This window comes from Dreissena polymorpha, chromosome 13, assembly GCF_020536995.1.
Source record: "Dreissena polymorpha isolate Duluth1 chromosome 13, UMN_Dpol_1.0, whole genome shotgun sequence".
In the NCBI taxonomy this organism is placed as follows: Eukaryota; Metazoa; Mollusca; class Bivalvia; order Myida; family Dreissenidae; genus Dreissena; species Dreissena polymorpha.
Window position 1 is genome coordinate 12,519,372 of NC_068367.1, and position 15,326 is coordinate 12,534,697.

At 34.4% G+C, this 15,326-nt stretch overlaps 1 protein-coding gene, 1 long non-coding RNA gene and 1 other non-coding gene across 4 annotated transcripts in view; all 3 read left to right on the plus strand.

Annotated features, from left to right (window-relative positions):
• The first annotated feature begins 140 nt into the window (after positions 1-140).
• LOC127856417 (uncharacterized) lies at positions 141-1,752 on the plus strand. Its single transcript, XR_008038020.1, has 2 exons — positions 141-1,030; positions 1,388-1,752. It is a non-coding gene; the product is annotated as an uncharacterized LOC127856417 (long non-coding RNA).
• Positions 1,753-6,538: 4,786 nt separating this feature from the next.
• Positions 6,539-15,326, plus strand: part of LOC127856410 (ATP-binding cassette sub-family B member 6-like) — a 33,726-nt gene continuing 24,938 nt past the window's right edge. The window contains exons 1-6 of one of the 2 annotated variants that reach the window (XM_052392609.1): positions 6,539-6,637; positions 7,615-8,123; positions 10,331-10,475; positions 11,729-11,918; positions 12,987-13,109; positions 14,915-15,017. In XM_052392609.1, the coding sequence (XP_052248569.1) occupies positions 7,624-8,123; positions 10,331-10,475; positions 11,729-11,918; positions 12,987-13,109; positions 14,915-15,017 (1,061 nt within the window). In that variant the 5' untranslated portion in view covers positions 6,539-6,637; positions 7,615-7,623. Of the gene's footprint in view, positions 6,638-6,931; positions 7,049-7,614; positions 8,124-10,330; positions 10,476-11,728; positions 11,919-12,986; positions 13,110-14,914; positions 15,018-15,326 lie in introns of those variants that run through there. The other variant, XM_052392608.1, reaches the window with a different exon arrangement.
• On the plus strand, positions 8,552-8,634 carry Trnal-uaa (transfer RNA leucine (anticodon UAA)). The gene has a single exon. It is a non-coding gene; the product is annotated as a tRNA-Leu (tRNA).

Here is a 15,326-nt window from a genome sequence, read left to right on the forward strand (position 1 = left end):
ATATAATATTTTAAGCACCTGGCCAAAGATGAGTGCTTTGTTTATCACTTTTTAAGCAAATTTATTCAAAAGATTTAGTCATGTGTGCCATGCGATTAGTCTGAATGTAATACATAAAGCATAACTATTATAATTACGAATAAGAGCAATGTGTTTCACACGATAGCATGCCTATTAAAGCGTATAGGATATAGTCTTTTTTAAATAGTGTATTTTTGGTTAAAAATAACAATATAACCTATAGAAAGTGTTCTTGACCAAATTCTCTTTCCATGCTTATTTGGTTTATTACATGCACATACACCTCAAATGTTTTCATGTCAAATTAAATTGCATGCATCCTGGCTATTAAGTAGTTCCACAGCAATAAGACAAGACGGCTCAAGTTATGTTCACTTGTTGTGTGTGGAACTGCAATCCATTACATTCAAGTTAAAACAAGTGCGTCTTAATGACCTGAATACATTTAATAATCATCAGGATCGACCATCTATTTAAGTTGTGGTATTGCTTCCTCCGGCAAATATGGACAAACAACGCCGTCAACACTCGCCGTTATATATTTTTGTTTGAAGGAAAGTAATTTTTTGTTAATGTTAATATTACGCATTATTATCTATTTTATATACCTATTGATTATTATTCTATACACTTAGGAACGAACGGCCTTTATATTAAAACCCAAGTGTATTAAGAATTCAGTGTTGTAGTTCGGAAAGTGTGTGTGTTTAGTTTGTTTAATTGTCTTTACTTTGTTGCATTATAATATTTTTATCACTGCATAATGTTTAATACTATGCATACAGCTATAAAGTAGAAATTCATTAGTAGTGGTCTATAAAGCACCTTGTAAGATCTTTACTGATCTTTACTGATTTACGTGGTGCTTTTGTCTGTTTCTGTCTAATTTGTGTTTAAATATCATAATTTAGAACGTCTGGCGTATATTCGTCTCTTCAAGACCCTCTGTCTCTTGACAACAGGTTAACGCATACTCGGACAATCGGGAAAAATGACATTGAAATGCGAGGTATGTTTATCCAGTCAGTATGTCAGATATTTGTGTGTATCAGATTAGATAAACGAATGCCATGTTCATATTTTAGTTTGTGAACTATATCTTTAAGTCTATTATTGCAGTCACTGTTGACAGTAGGAGTTGTGACAACTTGTATTGCCATTAACATTTACATTCATGCTTACTCTACAGGGTAATGCGCATATACTCATTTTTTCAGTGGTGTCCATCGTCTAATCAGTATCTCATTTAAATAAGGAAATAAAAGCGCTTATGTGAAACGTGCCTTTTTTATGCAAATAACTGTTTAATTCCCATGGTATAAAGTCAATTTTGATAATAAATGTTTAAATCCTGTTTCGTTCGCAGAAGAGCCAGCGTATCAAAATGAAGGGCAAATCTAATTCGGAAGAGGAACCAAGCGGTCTTCGAGGCAATAATACGGGCAAATCTAATTCGGAAGAGGAAGCAACGGTCTTCGAGGCACTGACACAACAGCATTTTACATTCTTAAAACTATGTCTTATAATTTATGTTCATCGGGACATCCGTGAAAGTACTTCATGATACGATTTACAAAAAAGGCAATGGTTTGAATGTTTAAATCATGCCTCATCATTGTTTAAATTTTTATATGAATGTATTTACATGAACAGTTTACACGTTTCTCATTAAATATTAGCACATATGGTTTTGGAATTATATAATCCGCAATAAATGTTGATGAAAACTGATTTATTGTCAAATAAGTTGCTTAATGCTCGCCAACAATTACCTGATAGATGTGAATGCTATAAAAAATCAAAGAACTGACAGTACTGATGGGACGATGCTGAAGAGGATGGATATTAAAGCATCAATTTAAGAACCAAGCTGCCTTTACCTTTATCAATGCTAAACAGCAAGGTATGCCGATTGATAAAATTTCGCTCACTCAATCTAACTGGCTCGATCTTTTACATACGTCGCCATTGTGAAGAAATTTGTCATGGTATGATAACTTAGACGAGCTGCTTCGCTGAAGCAGCATCGTCAATAAATTACACGACTGAATGGCGTATTTTATTCATACTCGGTCTGACCGTGAATTGATTTTGCAAATAAATGACAACATAACCAAAGTTAGTGGGGGTATTTACTGATTGTAATCGTTTTTTTTTGTTATATCATTAGTCGATAAGTACGAGAATACAATGCACGATTTACGTCGACATTTATCCCGTGATCTCGCAACGTAATTTCGTAATCTCGCATCGAGCTGTCGGACTTTCGACCCTCGGATTTAAAGGTAGACAACGCGAGAACAGCATGCAATACGATAATGATAAATCGTAATTTTAAGTAAAACCTTTTAAAGCTCAATTGCATCGGAAGCCTTTGGCTTATAGAGACATCCTCGAGTCTGTTTCCTGCGAAAGACCGGTACGTGGTGTCTTTGCAAAGATCTTGAGAGATTTATATCACGCCATCGCGCATCGTGTGCTCGTATTTTCAACATTTGGTTATACGAAGTCGAGAACGCGGAACACGATGAGAGCGGAGGAGATACCGTAGCGATGTCGCGATATTAATTTCACATGATGAATTTGTGCAATTGCATTGTGTCGTGATGCTTTTAATTCAAAGATTGACGATCCGAAACCATTAATGGCTTTAACGGAACACTGTGTCAGTATCAGGGTTCATAAATTATGCTCTAAGTCTTTGACCGCGTTTAACTGCATAAAGTCAGCACAATATAACTTGCCGATTCTGATTTGCGTACGTGACGTAACGTATTAATCTAAGATATATGTAGCTGACAGGCACAGAAGGACTACGTACGCCAGTAATGACATTAAAACGTATATACCAGGCACAATTCTGTCTTTGCACACTGAACTGTACTTTTTTCGACCAAAATGCACCGTGACTTAAAAAGTCAACACAACTTTTGTACTCATCGAATCATCACTTTTTCAAAAATAGAATAAGTGCTCAGGGTTTCTAGTGGACAGGGCATTGACAAACATAGTAACACAACAACTCCAAACTTGTTTTCACCAATAGTAGTCTTCGTTGAAGTTAAAATATGACACGGAAAAAAAAATCCGCCTCTCCGCTTCATGTTCATTACAAATTGAGAAGTCACGTTTGATGAACGCCATGCTGCTTCATTACTTCCATCTTTCTTAGTGTTTGTTGTTTTCGTCTCGATGAACCTTCGATTTGGCGTCGCTGTCTATCCCAAGTTTGCCATTTATCGACTTTCACAACAGCCAATACAATTATGCAAAACTTTCCCACATGTAGATCGGAATGAATATATGGAATGTTTGTATGTGGTTCAATTCATACCTTAAAGGGGCCTTTTCACAGATTTTGGCATTTTTTAACTTATTCATTAAATTCTTTATATCGATAAATGTAAACATTGGATCGTAAAAGCTCCAGTAAAAAATCAAGAATAAAATTAAAAAAAGGAAAAGAACATTGCCCGGACCAGGTTTCGAACCAATGACCACTGGAGTCCTGCCAGAGTCCTGAAGTAAAAACGCCTTAGCCTACTGAGCTATTCCGCCGAGTACACATACTAGAAGTATTTTATACCTTATATAAGCAATCTTCGTAGTTTCACAAAATTTAACGACAAAAACAAAACTCTCCAAATTATTCAATCGTTTCGCGTTGCAACGCTTTATAATTTTTAGGTTTTAAAATCGTCAAAAGATGCATATAATGGCTATATTAGACCATGGTAAATGTTCAGTATTACTGTTTCCTCACAAATATCATAACTAAAACGAAAATTTGCGAATCTGAAACAACTTTTTTCAATTTTGTCAATTTACCAAAGCGTGAAAAGATCCCTTTAAGCAAAATAGAAAACATTCTGTCTTGACCTAAATAAGTGTTAAATTATCAAGTGCAGAACAGCTTGACAAACATTTATGTGTAGCATGGCTTAAAGGGTGCAAATCGTTGGATACTACCCACAGTTCTGTGCAGCATTGTTTATACGACACTTAGCAAAAAATGTTGTGAAAATTGTATACGAGTATAAGTGTCGATTTCTGGTTTGTGTTGCGAATAACTTATGGGTAACTTATGGTTGTCGATATCGCCACCCCATTTCCGTTTTACTGCCCGTTCATAGAAACATGTTGAGCCTTTATGTCTTTTAATAATTTACCTAAATTATACATTTGTAATTTAAATGGGCCTTTTCACGTTTTGGTAAATTTACAAAATTAAAAAAAGTTGTTCCAGAATCGCAAATTTTCGCTTTAGTTATGATATTTGTGAGGAAACAGTAAAACTGAACACTTACCATGCTCTAAAATATCCACTGTATGCATCTTTTGACGATTTAAAAATCTGACAATTATAAAGCGTTGCAACGCGAAACGATTGAATAATTAGGAGAGTTCTATTGGTGTCGTTATATTTTGCGAAACTACGACGATTGCTTATATAAATATATCCCTCATTGTATGAGCACGGATGGCCGAGTGGTCTAAGTGGTTGAATTTCAAAGTTATTTATTGTTAGTGCATACAGAATTCCTAGGTCAAATACATTTGAATTACTATGAATTTATTTAATTTGAAATATCAAGTAAGCGTGATTCTAAAATGAAACGTTTTAATCTTAATGCAAGAATATGTGAACAAAAATTAAGACAAAGGTGCACGGGCTTTGTAGTATGTTTGTAACGCTATAACTCTGACCATGTTGATATGACCGGTTCTTGAATACTTGAATACTGTACAAAGGTATATGGGTACGTTGAGATCGAGACTTTGGTTTCTTAGATTTAAACGCGACTTTTCTTAATTAGCTATGTTCTTCGATCGGCGACTCTCTATCCGATTCATTATGACTACATCAGGTCCTGACCAACCTATCTGGTAGATAGAATGTTCTAGAACTTTGAAAGATATTCTGATGTTCTTAATTTAGCACTGATTGTTGCAATAGATTAACGTTTGTATGACGTAGATAATTGACCTGGTTGAAAGTATTTTATGTTTTGTGTACGAGTAACCCTTTTTCTTAAAATGTAGGCGTATTGCTTATTTAGCATTTGTGTTTAACGCTTAGACCGTAACATGTATTTATTTTGTTATCTGTTATACTCGATAATAGCTAAATATTATAATAATTTTATCCTATTTTGATTACGTGCCGTAATTATTTTTAGTGTAATAATAAAAAAATAATAGAACTAATCTATTTACACACAAAAAATGTGTTCGCCATTGTTTAAATGGTACTACAGTGGAAACAATGATAATAAATGCATATCAGCAGCAGCAGGAAAACCTGTTTATTCTTTTTCATTGACCTCAAGCACTTCAAGCGGTTATGTTCTTTAAAATTCATCTAAAAGTAAATGTAAACGCTTGAGTACAGCACAGGTGGTTAGCGTGTGGCTATGATATTAATTAGTGAAAACATCATTTTGAATGATAAATAATCATATTATAATGAAAAATTAAATTTTATGAAAAAAAATCACTATCAAATATATATATAACAAGGTATGCAACTCAAAATCACCCCAAAACGGGGTGCATCGCTTTGAACAGCCATATCTTCATCAATTGTGCAGCGATTTTCACGATCTCGGTCTTATTCAACGCAGAAATGAATTTCCTTTCTGGAAATGAATATGTCTTGAAATATTTTTTACAAATGCTGGGCCAACTTTTAAGAAATAACACGATACAAAACTCGCACGACCCAGTTGACAATGATCATGACAATGAAAATAAATGGAGTAGTACGAAAACTTTAACATTTGCTGCATATTCTAAGTGGAAAAGGGGTGACAATCTATTGTGGAATATATACAGATTTAGGAATTTCTTTAATCGAAATCATGTATGCATAACGGCCTGGCAATACATGCGAATTTCCAGATTAATGAAGCTGTACAACGTTTTCCATACAGTTTTGTTGAATATCCGACCAGTAGCTACTGAGAATTATGCCCGACAAGCAAGTCAATTTATTACGCTATGTGTTGTTTCCGAAGATCCTCAATTCCAAATGTCACGTGGAAAAGTTGAGCAACGCGGTATCTTCGGAGGCTTCCTTCAAATTTCCTAGAATATCAGACAGTAGTTTTGATAACTAGTCCACGAATGCAAGAACGAGGGACAGAAAGATTAGCTGTCAGATACAAAAAACGGATTGACATTGTGGTTACAAGTGTGCGACATTGTGGTTACAAGTGTGCTCAAAAGAACAATTACTAAAATGAATACTTCTTCATTCTAATTTATAATGTAAAACATTATAGTGAGTTCATTCATGGATTTGCATTCAGCAATAATGTCGTATTTGAGGAAATAATGTTTGCGTTTGCGGCAGCTTACAAAGATATAACAAAATTAGTGAGTCATACAAACAAAACGCGCTTTTATTTAATTCATTTTTTGATTTGTTGAATAGTATTCAAACGTGTTGACTTCGCCGTATTTTTCAGGTTCTGATATAGATTTACTGGGTGTTAACCTTCATTGGTTCCCCATTGCATAAGCAGTGAATACAGCGCGAAACCAATATATGTTAAATGCAATGTGGTTGTAAACGTTAGCTTCAATTCTGGAGTTTTCGTTGTTTTTTGTGTGTGTAAGTGTGATTATTTCAAGTGACAATCATAAATTAAAGTGTATAAATATATTATAATTCTTATAAGCATTTTAAAGTGTCGCGTTTCTTTATTTTAATACATTTATTGTTGTTCCAAGATCAACAAAAAGATGTCGTCTTGGATTGGAAATTAACATTGAACGAATGGTTTTAATTGTACAATACCATTGACTTATTGCTGTTGGTTACTTGACGAACTCCAATTATAATTTCTTCCACACACTAAGCAGCTTCATGTTTTATTCCTTGCAAAATGTTAGCGTTCTATTTGTTTGCTAGTATTTTTGGTTCAGTATTTATTACATAAAGTAGTACATGTACTCCAGAATATATAGAATGGACTGGAGGCTTAGTGTTGTGACTTGGTTTTTGGATCTATGATTACAGAAGGTACAAGGCTTTGTTATCCAGGTTTTTTGTTCCCACTTTTTGGGAAGATAGCCCATGGCTATGGAATTGGGAATTTTATCGGCATTTTCATGAAATTTCCCAAATAAATTCAGTAGCCTTTTTTTCACACAAAAAGTCCACTGATTAGGGAAATACTTAATTTGATATAACTCTTTATAATCATTCAAATTAAAAGAACAAAATCATATAATACTTTGTTAGATGTAATTGAATTAAAATTGAGATAAAATACGCATTAGACACTTCTTTCTATAAAAAAAATATTTTATTTTATTTTGGGGAAATTTGGATTTTTTTTACACATTTTGGGAAAAAAGTATACTTTTTGGGATTGGGAACATAGCCGAATTTCGGCTATAAAATCGGGCCAAAACAAACCCTGTGTTATCAGACTATTAGGTTATCTTGTCATTATAACTCTAAAGAGTGTGTGAATTAACAGTATCTAAAATATAAGGGATATTGACCAATGACAACACTAAAAACTAATGTTAGACACACTATACTATTTCACTATATCAATACATTTTTCATGTCTTTTTCAGATTTTCAAAATGCTGCCATACTGTTCAAATGGAACAGATTTGACCGAAGTGTGGATTGACAGTGGACTCAACCAATGTCTGATTGACACTATAATTGTCTCAGTTCTGTTCCTAATAATTGTAATCTTCGGCTGTCTGCAATGTTCCATGTACCGCAAATATGCCACCAGCCTAGAGGAGAAATACATCAACACCAACCTGGGCTCAGTTTTACAGATATTTCTAACAGTTATAAGGATTATGGAATCATTATCTCACATTGTAATGACGGATATGATGAAAATAAGAGGTGGCGTCGTGGGGTATGATATCTTGATTTTCTTATGCCTTCTGGTTGCGTGGTCTGCAAGTTTGAGGATCTTGGCTCTGGAACGTAAGAAGCTGCTTCCGACTGTCTCCTCTTCGAGGCATGGCCTGGTACTTCTGGTTTTCTGGACCCTTTCTTTCCTGTGGGAGAACCTGGCCTTTGTTAGCTGGTGGAGTCATCAGTACTGGTGGTATTTGAAAGGGTGAGGATATAGTTATAAATCCTTGAACTGTTAATAATTCATGATAATTGATCGAGTCATCAGTATGTCTGAACTTTTGAAGTGTAGAAATAAATGAGAATTTTGCTGTTAATATTTTGTAAAGACCTTTATATTAAATGTCCAACCTTAGTCCAGTTCATATCTGTAACTAAAGCCTTAAAAGTCTTATAAGAAACCACAATCAGCTTAACAGCAGTATAGTGAAAGTAGTAAAACATACTTTACATTTCAATTGCAACAATATTTGTCAAATATAGTAAAGATAAAATATTGTGAATTCATGCTCTGTCTCTGTTTTTGGCAAGTAAACATTTCTTTTTCCTTGTGATGCATGACTGCCAGTATTAAGGTAGCGTACCCATAATGATTTCCCGCGATATCTTTGAAGATTGAAGAGCCTGTGTAAAGTTGCCGTGGCCAAGTGGTTAAGGCGATAGACTTAAAATCTTTTGGGATTTTCCCGCGCAGGTTCTAATCCTGCCCGACAACGCATACTTTTTGCAACGCGTTTTATTTCTTTTCTAATGTAATTTGATTTAATATAGCATATAAGCTATGTTTGTTGTTAAATATATGGCAATTTTTAGCTCGACTATTTTATATGAAATATATATAGTGGAGCTATCCTACTCACCCCGGCGTCTGCGTTAGCGTTAGCGTCTGCGTGCAAATGTTTAAGTTTTCATACTACCCCAAATATTTTCTTTCTCCCTTCACATATTGCTGTCATATTTTGCATACTTGTTCACCAACATGACCCCAACCTATAAACAAGAGCCGACAACTCTATCAAGCATTTTGTCATAATTATGGCCCCTTTTCCACTTAGAATATGCAGCAAATGTTAAAGTTTTCGTACTACCCCATTTATTTTCATTGTCCCTTGACATATTGCTTTTATATTTTGCATACTTGTTTACCAACATCACCCCAACCTATAAACAAGAGCAGACAACTCTATCAAGCATTTTGTCATAATTATTGCCCCTTTTATACTTAGAATATGCATATTATTGATAAATCTATGTTAAAGTTTGCGTAATACCCCAAATATTTCATATATTCTTAGACATATTGCTTTTATATCTTTACTGTATCTGTACACACCAACTGCATGCCCATATTTGGAAATCTGGATGAATTATGGAACTTTCATATACCCAAGGGGTGCAAATAAACGGGACAAAAGCTGAGCGTGGGGGTGGTTTTGAAAAAATCAGTATATTTTTAGCTCGACTATTATATATGAAATATATATAGTGGAGCTATCAAACTCACCCTGGCGTCGGCGTTCCCGATAGCGTTAGCTAGCCTGCAAATGTTAAAGTTTGCGTACCACCCCAAATATTTCCTATGTCATTTGACATATTGCTTTTATATTTTGCATACTTCTTGACCAACATGACCCCAATCTATAAGCAAGAGCAGACAACTGTATCAAGCATTTTGACAGAATTATTGCCGCTTTTATACTTAGAAAATATTTGAGGTGGTACGCAAACTTTAACATAGATTTGCATTTTCTATGTCCTTTGACATATTGCTTTCATATTTTGCATACTTCTTTACCAACATGATCCCAATCTATAAACAAGAGCAGACAACTGTATCAAGCATTTTGACAGAATTATGGCCCTTTTTAGACTTAGATAATTGAGCATTTTGCTTAAATTGCCATAACTTCTTTATTTATGATCACATTTGATTCATACTTTGACAAAACAACACTTACCTGACATACCACAATACACTCCACCCAAACCATCCGGGTGATCCACCATGCCCCACCCCATATTTTTTCCTTATTTTTGAAAGATCATCTATTAAATGATCACACACCCACATTATACCCCCCCCCCTCTCCATGATGGCTTACTTTATACTGTCAAGCACTCGAATAGTCGAGCGCGCTGTCCTTTGACCGATCTTGTTTTTAAAAAGCACGGAAAGCCTACCTAAAATTTTGCATGTAGTTCAGTGAAATGATGCTGATAAAGAAAAAAATACATTAGATTATATTTGGAAAGGTGCCAATTATGGGTGCGCTACTTTAAGACAACAGTCTCTTGGGTAAGCTTCTACACAACAGAACTACAACATTGGAACTCATTCTTCATTGCAGTGTTAATCACTGATATAGAAATGTTTACACTCATTTATCTCGGGTTTCATACTTATAATTTCAGAGCAGAGGATTATGGAGAATTTGCATTGTGGCTGATTCGATACCTGTCCACTGGAGCTCTGTTTGTTCTGGGGTTTAAAGCACCAGGCCTTCCCAACAATAGGTACAAGGCACTGATTGACAGCAGGGAAGAAACGAAAGACAAGGTACCATAAAAGTGTTATTGAAAATCAAGATTTTCATATTTAAAACAATCTTTTTCAACATAAAAATTAATATTGAAGTTTTTTTATTGCAAATGCATTCATATTTCTTATATATTAATTTTCCAAATAGTAGTAATGTAACACAATCACTGAACTTTGCTTATTCTATGTTACACAGTTTATGGGATTTGAGCTGGTTCCTTCAAAAATTGGATATATGCTGTATGCTGTAAGAGATATCCATGGTCAGCCTTTTGCATTTGCTCAGTCTTGCTTAGTTGCCATAAGTTTCCCTGTCTGCTGACAGCGATTTTCCTCCTTCTTTATTAAGTACCGGTAAACGGCACTTTCCCAATTACGAAAAAAATACAAATTTCCCAATTGCTGTCCTTAAATTCCCAATTAAAGGTAAAAAAAAAAAAAAAAAAAAAAAAAAAAATTTTTTTTTTTTTTTTTTTTTTTTTTAAGCAACATTTAGTTAGTTTCCCTTTGCAGCTCTATAGCTTGAACCTAGGTTTATATAATATTAACAGCTTGAAAACACTTGGTTATCAATTTTAAAGTATTTGGGAGCAAATAATCAAATACACCAATTTCCCAATTTGAGGTTTTCACGACTCGATTTTTCCCAATTTTGATGTTTTCACGACTCGATTTTTCCCAATTGGACCGGTACGGGTACTTTTCCCAATTGGACAAGGAAAATCGCTGGCTGATAAGACCATGAAACCTTGCATGACGTTATAGTGGACAGTTGAGCTAATGACCATACCAGACTGTGTGGACACACAGGCTGGTCTTGATCAATAATAGCCGCATATGCCATACAGCAATTTTTTTGCCCAATTGGGAAAAGTACCTGAACCAGCCCAATTGGGAAAATTGTGCGCAAAAAAACCTGACATTGGGAAAATTTGCTTTGTTAAGTCTTCATATAGGGAAATTGGTGTATTTGATTTTTTGCTCCCAAATACTTTAAAAATGATAACTAATTGTTGTCAAGTTGTCAATACTATATTTACTTAGGTTCAAGCCATAGAGCTGCATAGGGAAACTAACAAAATGTTGCACTTAATTTTAAAAAATAAATATTTATTTTAGAAACCTTCTATTTGAAATTTTTGACAGCAATTGGAAAATTTGTAGTTTTTTTCTCATTCGGAAAGTGCGGTTTTCTGGTACTTTATAAAGTGGGAAAAAAATCGCTGGTTGTAAGACCTATGTTCCCATGACGCAGCTTATTTGTCATCCAGAAAGCTAGCACGGGTGGGAAGAAGGCTGAGTCAACATGGAGCAATGTGTTTGTGAAACTGAAGATGATGATGCCATATGTGTGGCCGAAAGGAAGCTGCTGGCGTCAATGGATCGTCGTTGCGTGTCTGGTACTTCTTGCCGCAGGGCGGGGCCTAACATTGCTGGTGCCTATCTATAACAAGAATATTGGTATGTATCAAGTTTTCGAGTTGGAAAGCTCTTCCCTGAACATGGAACAATAAATAGAAACTGTGCATATAGCAGGCTGAAATGGAGACATAGAGATTTTATTTGGGATGAGTATTGTCATGATCAAGGTAAACTAAAATAAGAAAAGCAGCAAAGAGTTGGTTTCTGGTCAATAGCTTTAGTTTGCATTCGCCAATCTCAACAAAACTTAGTATACAGCAAGCTTGCTTACAAGGAGGCTTTGTTATGATTCATCATTGTACTTGGGGATTGTCAGGTAAAGGTCAAGTTTCTACTTAAATAAGAAAAATAACTTATGCTCAAAACTTAAGTTGGAGGTGTCGCACTAAAATGTAATGTTTAGGGAGCTTAATTTAATTGCATGAGACCTATATTGCATTTCTGTCTAGTGAGATCAAGGTCATTGACATTGGTAATAAAATGGTTTTGGGTTTATAACTTTAGTAAGTGTATTGCACTGTAATTTTGTTTGTTGGTTTCTTATACACAGACCTAGTATGGAGGTTCATTACTGGCCAGCAGTATTAATGTCAATGTCGCTGTTACTAAGATATACAAAACAGGGTTTCTGCTCTATAACTTGAGCTGGAGAAATTGTGCTTAAGTTCTGAGTTGGTAGCTGGCATGAAAACTTGGGATTCCATATTTGACCAGTTAGGTCAAGATCAAGTTCACTGTGTGTAAATAAAGAAAACTGTTACCTCTCAGTACTGAGTAGATTCTGTCTGTAGTGGGTATTTTTCTGGCATTTTCTTTGTTGGCAGCTTACATGTAGATCTAAATTAGTTAAGAATGCATTTTGATCTAGGTGGATTAGCGATTAAGATCATGAGGACTTCAAAAAGAAAAAAGCTGTTTTCTGCTCAATATGTTGAGTTAGATGGAGTTATCTTAGATTTAAATTGTGTAGGTATGAAGCTTACTGTTACATACAACCTTTACTTGGAATTGCACTATTATTTAAATTAAATTAATAATTTAAAATTTAAAACCTGGTTTCATTGAATTGCCATGTTTATTGTTTCATGTTGTGTCTGGTCTTTGCAGTGAACAGTTTAACATCTGACCGGTCAGCAGACGACAATGTTGATGTTAACAAGAGTCTGGTAGTCCGCTGGGATTTCATCTGTGTCTACTGCTTGCTGCTATTCTTTAAAGGAAGCAGTGGAGGTAAGAATAAGGGTATCACGTTTACAGATTTTTCTAAACGTTTAAAAGAAATTAAATAAACGAAACGATACCGTTTAAACAGTATCCCTATGTCAGTTTAAAAAGTCTCAGTAACATCATATTTCCAAACTTAATATATTAATTATTTCCAGAAGTAATATTCAGTGCATATCCCATTCGCGCAATGACGTCATATTAAAATCATAAAATATTATCAAACAGACCATCCGTATTTCCACATGTGTATTCGTCATTCTATAAAAACAATTTCAAGAACATCGAACATATTGTAAAATCGATGAATAATACTGTTTCCGAAAACGAAACTCCAAACAATGCATGTATTTTGCACATGAAATACAATGTGCGTATATATTCCCCTCCCCCCTCCAAAAAAACAAAATAATGAAAAACCAGTTAACTAGCAAATATGTAATTAATATATAATTTGATTAAAATATTGCTTTTCAACATGCTACCGTAGTGTTTTAGTTTGCTAATCAAGGACTAAAATATTTCAAGATGGCGGCATATGCACTGTTCCCTTGCCAAGTTGTTAGATTTTGGGAAAGTAGCGAAGATTTTCCGATAGTTTCCGTTCATGTCTGTGCCATCCGGTAACCAATCATAAATAAATTACTGCCGAATTAGCTAGCCCGGATTAACTGCGAGTACCCGGATTGTGCAGTTCGTTATCAATATACTTTGTCGGCTATGTTATTTGCACCCCAATATTGACTGTCGTGGTAAACGTTTTTGAGCAAAACACGAAACGTGACCATTTAAACGTTTTAACGTGATACCATTAGGTAAGAATGGAATGGAGTTTTCATTGCTACTATTATATATTGAAAAGGTTCAGCTGGTCAGCTTTTGGTTTGAAAAATGTTTCTAAATGAATTAAATATTTCACAATGTTCAAAAACAGCACAAAAAATGCCTTCTGCTTCAGAATTATGCCATGGTAGAGATGAGTTTGTCAGAACTACAACCATGGTCAATTTAATATACAGATAAAATTTCGAAATTTGGGTTCATGCATAAACCTTGTTTTGATATGTTTTGATGGATATTACTTTTGAATGTCTGCCAAGTTGAATTGGTTCAAATGGCATGAAGTTATTTTATATATTTTATCATACCACCGCATTGATATCTGCCTGATATAACGCTGCCTGCTTAATTTTTTTATATCGTGGTCAACAGGAAGTTCTTATATTAGTCATGTGTGGAGGATGGACATATTTTTAGGAATCAACTATAAAATGATAATTTTTAGTAAAATCAAATCAGATTCAACAAAACAAACAATTTGATACCAAGATGTAATATATTTTAAACACAAAATGCAACACAAACTGCAAAAATATTTTTTTTTACAAATATTCAAGGCGCGTGCTCATGACGTCATTATTAACATGGAAAACGACAAAAGTCATATTCTTTCCCACTAAAACTGCAGCTTTTAAGCGATTTTTTAATTATATCAGGCTCGGCACGAATAAAATAACCGCTCAGAAAGCCTCTCTGTTATGTGATTCTAAGCCTTGCCTGATATATTACAAAAATGTCAGTCAGTAACCTGTTATTCTCTATATATATAATATTGGACTGTTCACAGTTTCAAATAAGTTTTTTCTCAAGTGGCTCAGGATGCACTAAAAATAAGTGTGTAAATTAACTGACAGCCTTAATATGACGAAAATATTCATAAAACAGCGAAAAATCCACAAAAATAAACACAATTTTTGTTCTCTGGATTCCTGAGCAACATGCAGACTTTCAAACAATTTTTTTTCTCCTAGGTGGCTCTGGATTCCTGAGCAACATGCAGACTTTCCTGTGGATTCCTGTCCAGCAGTACACAACTAGAAGGATTCAAGTGAAACTGTTTGGACACCTGCACAAGTATGAAGATATTTATTTTCTGTTTTTTTTACATGTTAAAAGAACACTTACCAAGTAAAGCTCTGTCCCATTACATTTGAAATCCATGCAGGAAAGTATCAAAATGTTTTGCTGAAATCTTTCTAATATAAGGAATAGACCAAAAGTGACTATTTGTTCAAATACAAAATTACTGATAGAGATCATAAGTTTAATACATGAGCCTTTAAAAGAACTATTATAATAGTCATGTTTGCTTTCAATAAAAATCTTGTGGTTGTTAATTGTTTATCAATTTTTAATCAGAAAAAATGTCTTTGTATGTATTTA